Consider the following 13,345-nt stretch of genomic DNA (forward strand, 5'->3'; position numbering starts at 1 on the left):
ACGCCAGCGTGATGACGCAGGCGGCGTCACGATCTCCAAGGAGCGGTCTGAGGCACCGGTTTCAAAGTCGCAGAGCGGGCCGAGGGGATGTCCGCTGCCACCCCCGGCCGTCCTGGAGTCGCCACCTGCTCCGCAAAGGACGCCGCCACCCAGCTTCCTCCGCGCTCTCCTTGGTGGCCCAACGTGACCCCGAGTGACCCGCGGGACGCCTGTAACCAGCGGTGTCCCAGTCCCACCGGCTGAGATTCGTGTGAATGTGGAACAGAATTCACTTGGCGGGTCCCCAGCAAACCTGATGTCTCTCTCCTGAGCGAGGGACGCGGCTGGGACTTGGGAGGCGGAGGCGCGGCGGCGTGAGTTGGATGCTAGTCACACGCTCTCTGTGTTTTTGAGGAAACTAAAGGTGGTGAAAAAAATCCAAACCCAATTTTTATCGAAATGGCCACAGAAATCGACTTTCTGAGAGATCAAAGTAAGCTCCATATTCTTTTCCTGCGAATTCTTAAACTTAATATTTTTAGCGTCATCATTGACCAACTAATATTTTTTGAATGCCTGTTGAGTGCGTGGAAATCTGTAGACACTTACAGAACTTGGCTGCAGAAAAAGCTTGGTTGTGTATATGAGGACGTGTGTACACAGAAGCAGAACCGTTGGGTAAATACTTGTAGGTTCCTTAAGCTTCCATGGAACCCTAAGGACGCTAAACATGTTTGTTATTCTCCTCCACGTGCTCTAGAGCAATGAGAGCGCTAATGGCCGGGAAAAGTTTCCAAGTCTGCAGTTAGCACCCAGAGGCACAGCTCTGGCCATTTGTTTCAAAGCTGTTTATTGAGATCCTCCTGTTTCAAGTATGTGCCTGCACAATACAAGCCTAGCTGCTAAAAGATGAAGAAGGTAGTTCTACCTCCCAAGAATTTAATTTGAGGAGGGAAATAGATAAATTCCATAAATGCACTGAAGTGGCAGCGACTGCTAACTCTAGCCTCCGTGTCCTCATAGAGTTGTTGGAATGATAAAATGATTATTAAAAGATGTAAAGGATTTAGAATAGTATCTGATACATAGTGCTAAATAAACAAACATTAACCATTACAGGCTTATTATTTATTACCTGTGGTCAACGAAAGTGCCATTTTGGCTGAAATGTGAAGTACTAATACGAATTTACTAGAGAAAGCGCTGTGTGCGTATCCCAAATAGACCAGTATTTGCAACCTTGCAATGGTTTGAATGGAATACGGTTTATATAGGGAAATGACAAGAGGAGCTGAAAGGGAAGAATGGGGCTAGGTGGTGAAGGGCCTGTCTACTATGTGTTAAGTCTACAGGAACCACTGAAAGGAAATCAGTTGAGAATAACATGGTTAAACTGTGATTTGGAGAGCCCAGTATGGCAGTTACGAGGAACATACATTATAGCAAAGTGCAGTTAGGTCACTATTGTCATCATCCAGGTAAGAAGTGAACTGAGGTTGTTATAGTGAGATTGGAGATGAGGGCATTTGGGAAAAGAGATAGAGGCTAACTCAGATTTTTGGCTTGAGCAACTGGGAAGATAGGGGAAAAAATGATAAGGTCTATTTTGGAAATATTATCGACCACTGGTTAAGAACTCAGCCTCTGGATTCAATCTGTGTGGACTCATATCTTAGCGCTATCTCTTTCCAGGTCTTTGACCTTGGGCAAGTTACTTAGTTTCTGTGTGCCTCAGTTTTCTCTTTGCAAAATGGGTATAATAGCACAATAACCCTCGTGGGGTTGTTGTGAGAATTAAATGAGATGATGCAAATGAAGCACGTAGCATGGTGTCTAGCGCATATTAAGTGCACAGTATCTGTTATTCGAAATCATCAATAACTATAATGATACTATAACATTAGCATTATTTCTTAGGTTTGAAGCGGGAACATCCCCCACCCCATAAGGAGGAGTAGCTGAACACTACCTGAGTGGCATGGGTCATTAATTGGTGGCGAGGAGTTTGGCTGGATGGGGAAGAGTACCTGAGGCAGTCAGAAACTGAGTCCCATGGGAATGAGCCAGCCAGAATTCTTACATAAAACGGAAGTCCAAATACCAGAGAAAACCAAATAGGACCGTCGAAGCGTAGTAAATTATTTCTTGAAAAATGAGTGGTAATTTATTATAATAGAAGACGAGTGGAGTGGAAGAAGGGAATCTCAGAGGGAGTAGAAGAAGCATTGTCTCAGCTTCTTGAAATACCAGTGCTTATTCAGGAAATTGGAGCATAAGTGGTAGAGTTTGCATGAAGAGATGAGAATCAGTGATGGATGTCTATGACCCTCCGCTTTTTTCCTTTAACTGGACCTAACATGCCCATTGCTGCTGGTAGGTTACCCTCTTACAGAACCACCTAAACACCAGCTAGGAAAATACAGATTCCTTGCCCTTCTCCTACCCACCTCTGACCTTCTTTACATTGACTTCTATTGAGCTTGATTGCCTCTTTTCATTTGTTCCATTTGGATTTGGTGATCTAGCTCAGGACAATTTGATTTGGTGCTTTTCACCTGGCAACTCCACATGACACTGCCTGCAATAGAATGTCAGCTTTACACATCATAATCACTGGCAACTCCACACCCAACCAGGCTTCTAGTAAACTTCTAGCATATTTGAAATACACCATTCTTCCACCTCCACCTGAGAAGGACGACCTGATAATTCTTAGGGACCTGTTCAAAGAGGACTTGTGCATCCAGTTAAGAAATGAAGAATTTGTGCTTGTAATGGGGATATGAGCAGTGAGGGTGGACTCATTTTTTCCTTTCATTCTCTTAACAATATGTTTCACAAAGCAGAACTTTTTAATTTTGATGAAGTTCAGTTCATCAGTTTGTTCTGTTGTAGATCTGTGTCCTAAGAAATCTTTGCCTAACCCAAGGCTGCAAAAATTTTCTTTGAGACGTTTTGTAGTTTTAAGTTATACATTTTGATCTATGATCCATTTTGAGTTCAATTTTGTACAGGTGGCAAGTAAGGGGTGAGGCTCACTTTCTTGCATCTGGATGCCCAAATGAAAAGACTGTCCTTTCTTCATTGGAACACCTTTGCACCTTAGTTAAAAATCATTGTGCGTATGTGTAGATCCATTTCTGGACTCTGTTCTGTTCTATTGACCTGTTTGTCTATCTGGATACCGATATCCTAATGTCTTGATTATTGCAGTTTTATAATAAGCCTTAAAATCAGATAGTGTTAGCCTTTCAAATCTGTTCATTTTCACAGTTGTCTTGGCTATCCGAGGTCCTTTGCACTTCCATGTACATTTTAGAAGTAACTTGTCAATTTCTACAAAAAAGTTGCTGGGATTTTGATACACATTTCATTAAATCTATTGATCAATTTGTGTAAAATTCATATCTTAATGACACTGAGTTCTCTGATCAATGAAAAGGTATATCTCTTCATTAATATATCTCTTCATTAATTTCTCTCAGGAATGTTTTATACTTTTTTAATAACTTTCTTTTTTTTTTTAGTTTCAGGTGCACAAAACAATGTAATAGTGAGACATTTATCATTTATATCCCTCACACAGTGACTATCCCGTCCCTCCATCGACTACCCCTCTGACATCGCACAGAGCCATTGCATTTCCACTGTCTCTATTCCTAGTGCTGTACTCCGCTTCTTGTAACTATATATGTATATAAGATTGTAGTTTATTGTTCAGCTTCAGGTGTACAGGGCAGTGATCAGGCATCTACATCATCCCTGAGGTGGTCTCCCTAAGGAGACAAGTGTCCATCGGATACCCTACAAAATCTTTACAGCATAGGTTTTGCACATCTTTTGTCACATTTATCCCTATGTATTGCTGTTTTTGATACTATTGTAAATAGTATTCTTCTTTTATTTTCTGGTTTATCATTGCTACTATATAGAAATCAGGTTGTTGTTTTTTACATGTTGTACCCTGCAACTTTTCTACATTCACTTATTAGTTCTAGTAAGTTTTTTGTAAAGTCCATCAGATTTTCTACATAGACAATCTTTTTATCTTGTAAACAGACTTTTATTTTTTCCTTTCCAATCTGAATGCCTTTCATTTCATTTCCTTACCTTATTGTACTGTCAGAACCTCCAGTGCAGTGCTGAACAGAAGTGCTTGGAGTGGACATCTTTGTCTAGTTCCTGATTTGGGGGAAAAACACCTGTCTTTCAGAGTTAAGTATGATGCTACCGTAGCTGTAGGTTTTTCATTCATGTTCTTAATAGGTTATGTTTCTTTCTATTCCTTGTTTTCTAAGAATTTTTATCAGAATGGATGTCAGGTTTTTTTCAAAAGCTTTTTCTGCATTTATTAAGATGATTATTTTTTCATTTTTAGTTTGTTAATAGGGTGGTTTACACTGATTAAATTTCAAATGTTAATCCCCCTTTCCCTTTTTGGGATAAACTTCTCTTGGTCATGATGTATTATCCTTTTTATATATTGTTGAATTTGATTTTTTAAAAGTTTGTTTAAAATTTTATCATCTATGTTCCTAAAGCCCTCTTTTTTTTCTTCTAATGTCTTTGTCTGGTTTTGGTACCAGATAATGCTGTTCCCATAGAATTACTTGGAAAATATTTTGTCCTCTTCAATATTCTAAGAGTTTGTGTAGAATTGGTATTATTTCTTCCTTTTTCTTCCTAAATGCTTGTAGAATTCACTAGTGAAGCCAGTTGGACCTAGAAATTATTTTCTGGAAAGATTTTAAACTACAAATTCAATTTCTTTAATAGATAAAGTGGCTACTCGATACTCTATTGTGTACTTTCCCCCTTAAGGTCTCATATGTATGGAGTTCTGTCTCTGTGCAGCTTTCTATCCTGTACTTTGAATTGCTCATTTTAATTTACTTGGTTTCCAGGACTCTCAGCTCTGTCTTCTTAATTCAGGGAATCTGCTGATCTCTCCCTGCATTTTTTCTCCTGGTGCCATGGTCTGGAAAGTCTCTCAAAGCCATTAAGCTGGGGCAATCATATGTCTCACCTTATTTGTTTTGCATCTCTCATCATTATTGTCTGATGTTTAGTGTCTTATCAATCACTGTTTCATTTATTTTATTCGTTTGTTTTGGTCGCATGAGGTGAGAAGGTAACCGTTGTTCCTTCATGTTGGGTATAAGCAGAAGTCCTGTTCAAGTTGCCTTACTTTTGAAATTTTAAACACAGTGTCTTGTTCTACTGTAACTATTCTTTGACTTCATCAAGACCTTTATCTTTGAACCCTTCATTTTCTTTAATTTTTTAACTCTTTCCCAGCTTGCTTTTAGTACTTCCTTACACAGGCTGTAACCATCACCCATGAGTGCATCTGCTGACTCGTCAGCAATCTGAGTGTGAGTATGGCCTCCCTTTTCTCTAGTACATGCTCAATTACACCACATCCCTGCATCAGTAGCTCAGTTGGCCTTTACAGTTATCGCACTCTACTGATCAGTAACCATAGGTTAAATACCAACTTTCGGGACAAGTGCCACCACAAATTCAAGGTTAACTCATACCTACCAATAAGTGATGAGCTGGGATTTGAACCCAGGCAATCTAGTTTCAATGTTTTAATTACTACTCAACAAAGACACTTGTAAGAAGGAAATATAGCCCTGTTTCACTTATGCACATAGAAACTAAAATGCTAAATAAAATATTACTAAATATATCTTAGTGGGTTCATTCCAGCAATGGAAAGATAGTTAGTATTAGAAAATTATTGAGTACATAAAGGAAGACCTATATGAATGGAGAAATAGATCAAATTTGTGGATTGGAACACTCAATGTCGTAAATATGTCAGTTCTCTCACAAATTAATGGGTAGATTAAAATGACAACATGATTCTAAAATCTATGTGGAAGAGCTAAGAATGGCCAAGAGAGTTTTAATAAACATCAAGATGAGAAATTGCATTTTATCAGCTATTAAGACTTACTATAAATATCTAATTATTAAATCAATATTTTATTGGCAAATTGATAAATATAGAGATCAGTGGAACAAATTAGCACAGAAAAAGACACATACATCCATGCATACTTGTTATCTGAAAGAACAGGCAATACAGATCAGTGGGAAAAGGAGAGACTATTCAGCAAATCATGCTAGAATGATTGGCTATTCAAATAGGGAAGGAAAAATAATAAAGGTACCTTTTGTGCACCATATAGAAAAGTCATCTCCAAGTTGACTGTTTAAACTTAGAAAAAAATTTCAGAGAGTGTCTTTATGATCTCAGGATAGGAGAAGATTTCTTCAACAGACAAACATTTTTGAGTGAAACAAAAGATATATGGATAAACTACATAATAAATAAAAACTTGATATCACAAAAGATGTCTTCAATAAATAACCAGCTCAGCACAGAAGGGGAGAATATATGTATTTATAGTAAATGTAACTGAGAGTTAATTAACATCCAGAATTTAGAAAGATCTTTCACAAACATATATTTAATAGAAAAATAGTTTAAAAATATGACCAGTCCATTTACAAAAAATAAAACCTGAAAAACTGCTAAAAATATGAAAAGATGTCAATTTCATTAGTAATCCAGAAAATGCAAATTAAACAACAGTGAGAGAAGTACTTTTTGAAATAATAGATTTAAGTTACAGTAAAATTTTCTGCATATTAAAGTCAATCTATGAAGATTAAATGTGTTTCCCTCATTATTAATCCACAGTTGACTTCTCAACCTATTTTAACTATTGAGAACTCAGATTTAGTCTCTTTTGTTATTTGAAAATTATTATATCCCTGGCCATAACTCCAATCTCCTTTTAAGACTTGAGAGGGAAGAAGAGTAATAGGCAGAAACCACATCCTATCATGATGGTAAAGTTTTAGTGCTATTTTAAAAGTTCTGAGGATAACAATAAAAAGTTGTGGATAATCCCTTTTAAACTCAATAAAAAGTTAAAAACCATTTGCATTATTAATACTTCATAATTAATTGTTCCCCTGTTAGGATCACATATGTCTGTCATTTTTCTCCACTAAATTATGTGTACTTTTAAGGAAAAAACTATTCTCTCAAGTTCCCATCATAGAATGTATACACTTACGTGTGTGTACATTATATGCAAATTTTTTGTTTAGAGATATATATAAAGTTAATGTGTATTGCATATATATGCATATTTACTTATGTATAACATTTGCATAAAACTAAAGAAAACAAATATGAAGCTAAGTGAATTATTGCAAAGTTCAAAACTCCTGTAACTGCGTCCCAGGTCAAGGTTGCTCGGACCCCAAGAAGCCTCCTTGGATTCACAATCTCTCCCCACTCCTCAAAGAGAATCGAAGATGACCAATATCTTTAATTTTCCACCATAGTTCACTTTTGCCTGTGTTTGAACTTTATATAAATGGAATCGTGAACTGTGTATCCTTGTCTGTTTGGCTTCTTTCATTCGACATTATGTTTTTGAGATTTTCTTGCATGCAGATGTAGTTTGTTAATTTCATTCCTGTAGAATATTCCAGTTTTAAAATGTCACATTCATCCATTCTTCTTTTGATGGATATTTGCCCTTGTTTCATTTGGAGGCCATAGAGAATAATGCTATTATCACCTTTTTTGTGCATTTGTTTTTGTCATGGCCCTTGGTGCTCAAGTGCACACATTTTGGTGGGGTATATTCCTAGGAATTACGTGTATGTTTAATTTTAAAGTTGTACTAATTTACACTCCCACCAGCAGTGTATGGGAGTCTTTTTAATGCCACATTGTCACCATTTGTTTTCTAATTTTAACTCTTTATTTTATTGTAATTTTAATTTGTATTTTCCTGAGCAGCTTTTCTGTTTATTGGCCACCTAGGTAACCTTTTTGTGAAGCGCACGTTCAGATGTTCTTACCACTTTCCCATGCGGTTGTCTGCCTTCTATTCTAGTTGATAGAAATGTTTTTGTATATTCCACATATACGCCCTTTGTCAGTTATATGTACTGGAAATAATTTCTCCATGTTTATGGCTTGCGTTTTTACTTTCTTAACAGTCTCTTTTTGATGAACCAAAGTACTTATGCGTAATTTTAATGTGGTGCAGCTTATCAGTTTTTTCCTTTATGGTCAGTGCTTTTTGTGTGCTGATTTTAAAATCTTTTCCTATCCTAAGGTTATAAAAATATTACCTTTGTTCTCTTCTAGAATTTATTGCTTTGGCATTCTCAGTTAGATCTTCATTTCACCTAGAATTGATTTTTATGGAGGATGTTTTATTCTTTTCCTTGAAGATATCCAGTTGACCCAGAACCACTTACAAAAAGATTATCCTTTCTTGCTCTCTTCTCTAGAGTGCCCCTTTGATCATAATTCAAGTGCTCATATATACATGAGTGTCACTCAGGGTGTCATGCAGGGTCTCAGCTCCCGCTCCCCACACAAGAACACAGGATATGGTGAGGCCAAAAAGGAACACCCACGGAGCCATAGACAGGGGAGTCATACCACTATGGTCTCACTGGAGGCTGGATTCACAGGACGTGCGACCTGCTGTCCACTTTTCTGCCAACTGACCGACTCCCCTCGACTCCGCCGTGCAATCCGTGCTTGCTAGCTGAGCCACCATCTTCTTGCTAGCCCCCATTTTCTGCCAGCACAGCCACAGCAGTTATATTAGTGGCCAATGGCTCACTGGTTACAGCTGACGGCCGACTAGCCACAGCTGATGGCCATCCAATCACAGTTGATGGCCATTTACTACCCGAGCCAGCAACTTTCTATGTGAGGCCAAGAGCCTGGAAACTGCTTTCTGGGGCTCTGTCCCCACACTCCACCCCTACAGGCTCTCGCCTCACAATCTACGCAACAAGTGTCTTCCGTGAGGGACCCTGTGCGAGGAGCTTGGAGGTGAATGCAATATCCTGGACACAGCCAGGGTTTCTCAGGGCACCACCAGTACTTCTGGTCACAGCCAGACTTCCTGGGCTTCTTAGGGTACCACCAGTCTCCCTGAGCACAGCCAGGGTTTCTCAGGGCACTGCTACTCTCTCTGGGCACAGCCAGACTTCCTGGGCTTAGCCAGGGCTCCCAGGGCACTGCCACTCTCTCTGGGCTCAGCCAGACTTCCTGGACACAGCCAGGGCCTCTCAGGGCACTGCCACTCTCTCTGGGCTCAGCCAGACTTCCTGGACACAGCCAGGGCGTCTCAGGGCACTGCCACACTCTCTGGGCTCAGCCAGACTTCCTGGACACAGCCAGGGCCTCTCAGGGCACTGCCACTCTCTCTGGGCTCAGCCAGACTTCCTGGACACAGCCAGGGCGTCTCAGGGCACTGCCACACTCTCTGGGCTCAGCCAGACATCCTGGACACAGGCGGCTGGTCGAGACACAAAAGCAAACATCCGCCAGTTCCACTACACGGTCCATTAAATTAGGGATGGAAGTCAATTCCCAATAGTCCACAGTCATTCGCCAGTGCTGTCCTGGGGGTGAGGGACGACCTTGACCTCACCCGCATCTCCCATGGAGGACTCAGCAAGCGTTTCCTCCTGGGACAAGTCCCGCATCCGGGCTGCCTCAGCAAGCACTTCCAGCCCAAAGAAAGGGCCGCAACGACCTTCGCTTTCTCCTGCCTATGCTGGTTGGGGAACCGTCCACGTCCTCCCACCCCTCCACGGGGGTCCAGCTCTCCGGCAGCTGCTCCTCCTGGTCTTCCTGTGACTCACCCACAAACTGCTCTACCGCCCTTCGGAGAGCTTTGGCCGGCACCGTACCCTGCTCGCTGCGCCATTTATCGTGCAGGGCGGCCTGCGGGGTCTCTGCTCCTGCTCCCCACACAAGAACACAGGATATGGCGAGGCCCAACAGGAACACCCACGGAGCCATAGGTAGGGGAGTCATACCACTATGGTCTCACTGGAGGCTGGGTTCACAGGACGTGCGACCTGCTGTCTGCTTTTCTGCCAACCGACCGACGACTCTCCTCTACGCTCCTCTACTCTCCTTTGTAGCCGCAGCAGTTATATTAGTGGCCAATGGCTCACTGGTTACAGCTGACGGCCAACTAGCCACAGCTGATGGCCATCCAATCACAGTTGATGGCCATTTACTGCCTGAGCCAGCAGCTTTCTATGTGAGGCCGAGAGCCTGGAAACTGCTCTTTGGGGCTCTGTCCCCACAACCTCCAGTAGAGTGTGAATAAATGTCAAAAGAATTTACCCTTCTGTCATTCCCAATTTCCAAGGGAAAGTTTTCAACATTTTTACCCTTACATACTATGTTTATTGTGGGTTTATGTAAGAAACCATCATAGTAAGGAGGTACGCCTCTGTTCCTACATTCCTAAAGCTTTGTAATGAATACTCGTATATCTTGAATTTCATCACATGCTTTTTCTGTAACTTCTGAAATGATTGTATTTGTTGATCCTCTTTTTCGTGTGTTTATTTCCTATTTCTGTTTGGGGGTGGCGAATCTTTGTTATTTCTTTCACTTGACTCTCTCTGGGTTTAATTTGCTGTTCTTTTTCTAACTTTTTGGGATGGATGCATATTTGAGCTCAGCCTTTGTTTTGCAATTAAAGTTATAGCTTTCTCTTTAAGCGGGTTTCAAGGTAGAACATTTTCACTATCATTCAGTTCACAGTACTTTCAAAATTTTTTGTAATTCCTCCTGAGATCTATGGGTTATTGAAAAGTAATTTCTGAACTTCAAAATTTTTGGAGTGTTTTCCTTTACTTCGTGTTTCTTGTGCTATCGTCAGATAACATGTTCTTGGCTTCAGTCTTTTGAAGTTGTTGAGACTTGCTCTATTGCGTTTTAAATGATCCATGTGATCCTGAAAGAATGAGTATTGTACATTTATTTGGTGCTGTGTTCTGCTGTGTATTCCTGCTGTAAAAATACCACCTTGTACTCACTGAGAGCGCTTGGCTTTATTCTGGACCTTCTTTCCCATCGTCTCTTGCCCACTCTTGCTTAATTTGGATTTTTTTGTCCTGAAGTTTCTGCTCCATGTGGAGGTTTGTCCTAGAAAAGAATTCAGAAGATTTTAACAATTCTAAAGAATATGGCTACAGCTTATCTTTCCTACTCTTTTTACTTCTACTAGCAGGAATTTAAAAAGAAATGTGAAGAATATTTGATGGACTTCTGTTAACCTGAAGAGCAAGCTAAGAGAGACAGAAAATTAAAGTTTACGAGAAAAATTAGTTTTTTGCAGCTGTTCTTTTTCCCATTGGCAGTACTTAGTTGGTTTAGGTGTATGGAACCGGCCCTAATCTTAAATTCTAAAGTTGTTTGTTGAAATTGGATGATTTTTTTAATTCTGACAAGCAGTGGAGATTAGCAATTTTGCATTGGCTATATCAAATGATAACTGTTTTATTTCTACTTTTTAAAAATTGACGTTACCCAATGAACTACAAATTGGTTTTTCTTTTTGTTTCAGATCAAAGACTAAATGAAGTTCTTAGGCGGTATCAAAAAGAAAATTTTTCCAAATATTCATCAATACAGGTATGCAAATTAATTAAGGTCCAGTAAACTGGTTCATTTGGTTATAAATATGAATGCAAAATAAATTCTACTTTGGATTATTCTCATGTGAAGTTGCCGATAGCGCTTTGAAATTTTGGTTACAATTTTGACCCTTGTCAGGAGTCAATGAATGTAAATTCATTGTTTTTGCTTAATGAATGTAAATTCTTTGACCATAGAAATTGCCCTTTTTTCAGAGTTAAAATGTCTGAGTTGAATTCTAAAATGAAAATTCATTGAAGTTTTGAAACATTCTAAAAGTGTTTCCTAAGATAAATCTAGTTGTAAACTTTAACTCTGAGTTCTCATAAATTATAACAGAAAAACAAACTAACTCAAAACAATAATATGTGGCATTATTTTTGATATTTCTTTACTTGGGTTTATGTTTTTATTTAAATATTGTGTTTAAAAGTTTTTTACCAAGAAGGTGTACTATTAGTGGACTCTGAGTTACAGAATTTTAAGAGAAAAATTATAGCTCCTAGGATAGCTGTCTACTGAATCAATAAGGAAGTGTTTTACTTTCGACAGAAATGAATCTCATAATTAAAACTGAAATTATTTTATTACTTTTCCTATGTTATTTTTGTTATGCATACTTAAGAAGTATTATCATATAGGTGATAGAGAGTCTTTCATAATAAAGTTTAGTAGCCTCTAAACTTTGCGCCTATTCTTAGGTTCTTTTGCCTCTGCTTCCTGTCTTATAGACTGCCTGAAGTGGGGATTCAAGCAAAAGATGGGTTTTAAAGCTTGAGAAGACTTTTGGGCATGGTGTTTATCATATCTACTAGAAGCTATGGCTGGTTTGATTATGAAAGATGATTTCACCAGATAAACAGTGACTCTGGTCAGCCCTGTAGATGTACCTGCATTGTGCATTGTGATTGTAATTCATTAAAGCCTAATGTTAACATGTCAAGTACTATGTTTCCTCGAAAATAAGACCTAGCCGGACCATCAGCTCCAATGCGTCTTTTGGAGCAAAAATTAATATAAGACCCAGTCTTATTTTAATGTAATATAAAACTGGGTCTTTAATATAATGTAATACAATATAATATAAGACCGGGTCTTATATTAATTTTTGCTCCAAAAGATGCGTTAGAGCTGATGGTCTGGCTGGGCCTTATTTTCGGGGAAACACAGTAGGGACAAGTCTCCCCTTACTTAGTAGGGTACTCTTAGGCGAAATTATAGCTCCCTTCATTCTCTGAAGGTGTATGTTCTTCTCTTATATGTACTGTTCTTGTAGCCATATAATCCTATCTCGATTCCTCTCTTATTTTTAGTGGTAGTGTACTGTGACTGCCTAAGATACCGCTGCAATCCCCCATCCCTCCAGGATGCGTTACTGTCTCAAGACTCCACTTGGTGGGGGCTGTGCCTTTCACTGAATGGCCTGCAGGTGTGAGGGGAGGTGAAATGAGAGCTTTCTAGAATAGCAGTAAGGTCCAGATCCTTGGCCACAAGTATGGCAAGTCCTTTCCTCTTTTTCTCCCCCCTCTTTTATTGCCAGGTTATCTGGGCTATCTTTGCACATTTACTAGTGTACAGGAACTTTAAAATCTGTTCAAGATCCAGTTTTATAAATTATTCTATTGGATTTTTTAAATTACACTGCAGTTGCTGTAAATTTTAGAGAACTGCTATACTTACAATATGATTATTCCAGACATCCATGAGTATGTTATGGTACACTGTTTATTTAGATCTTCTTTTATGTCCTTCAGTAGAGTTAATGTTTCAATAAAGGTACTGCAACATTTTTTATTTTATTCTTAAGTACTTCCTTTTGTTATAGTAATGAATAGGGTATGTTTTCCTATTGTATTTTGTAAT

At 39.2% G+C, this 13,345-nt stretch overlaps 1 protein-coding gene across 2 annotated transcripts in view; it reads left to right on the forward strand.

Annotated features, from left to right (window-relative positions):
* The first annotated feature begins 8 nt into the window (after positions 1 to 8).
* Positions 9 to 13,345, forward strand: part of SCLT1 (sodium channel and clathrin linker 1) — a 95,697-nt gene continuing 82,360 nt past the window's right edge. For both annotated transcript variants that reach the window (XM_019749028.3, XM_019749029.3), the window contains exons 1-2: positions 9 to 472; positions 11,412 to 11,479. In XM_019749028.3, coding sequence (XP_019604587.3) covers positions 439 to 472; positions 11,412 to 11,479 — 102 coding nt within the window. In that variant the 5' untranslated portion in view covers positions 9 to 438. The remainder of the gene's footprint in view (positions 473 to 11,411; positions 11,480 to 13,345) is intronic.

Source organism: Rhinolophus sinicus, chromosome 15 (genome assembly GCF_057876585.1).
Source record: "Rhinolophus sinicus isolate RSI-liver-muscle chromosome 15, RSI-T2T, whole genome shotgun sequence".
Classification (NCBI taxonomy): domain Eukaryota; kingdom Metazoa; phylum Chordata; class Mammalia; order Chiroptera; family Rhinolophidae; genus Rhinolophus; species Rhinolophus sinicus.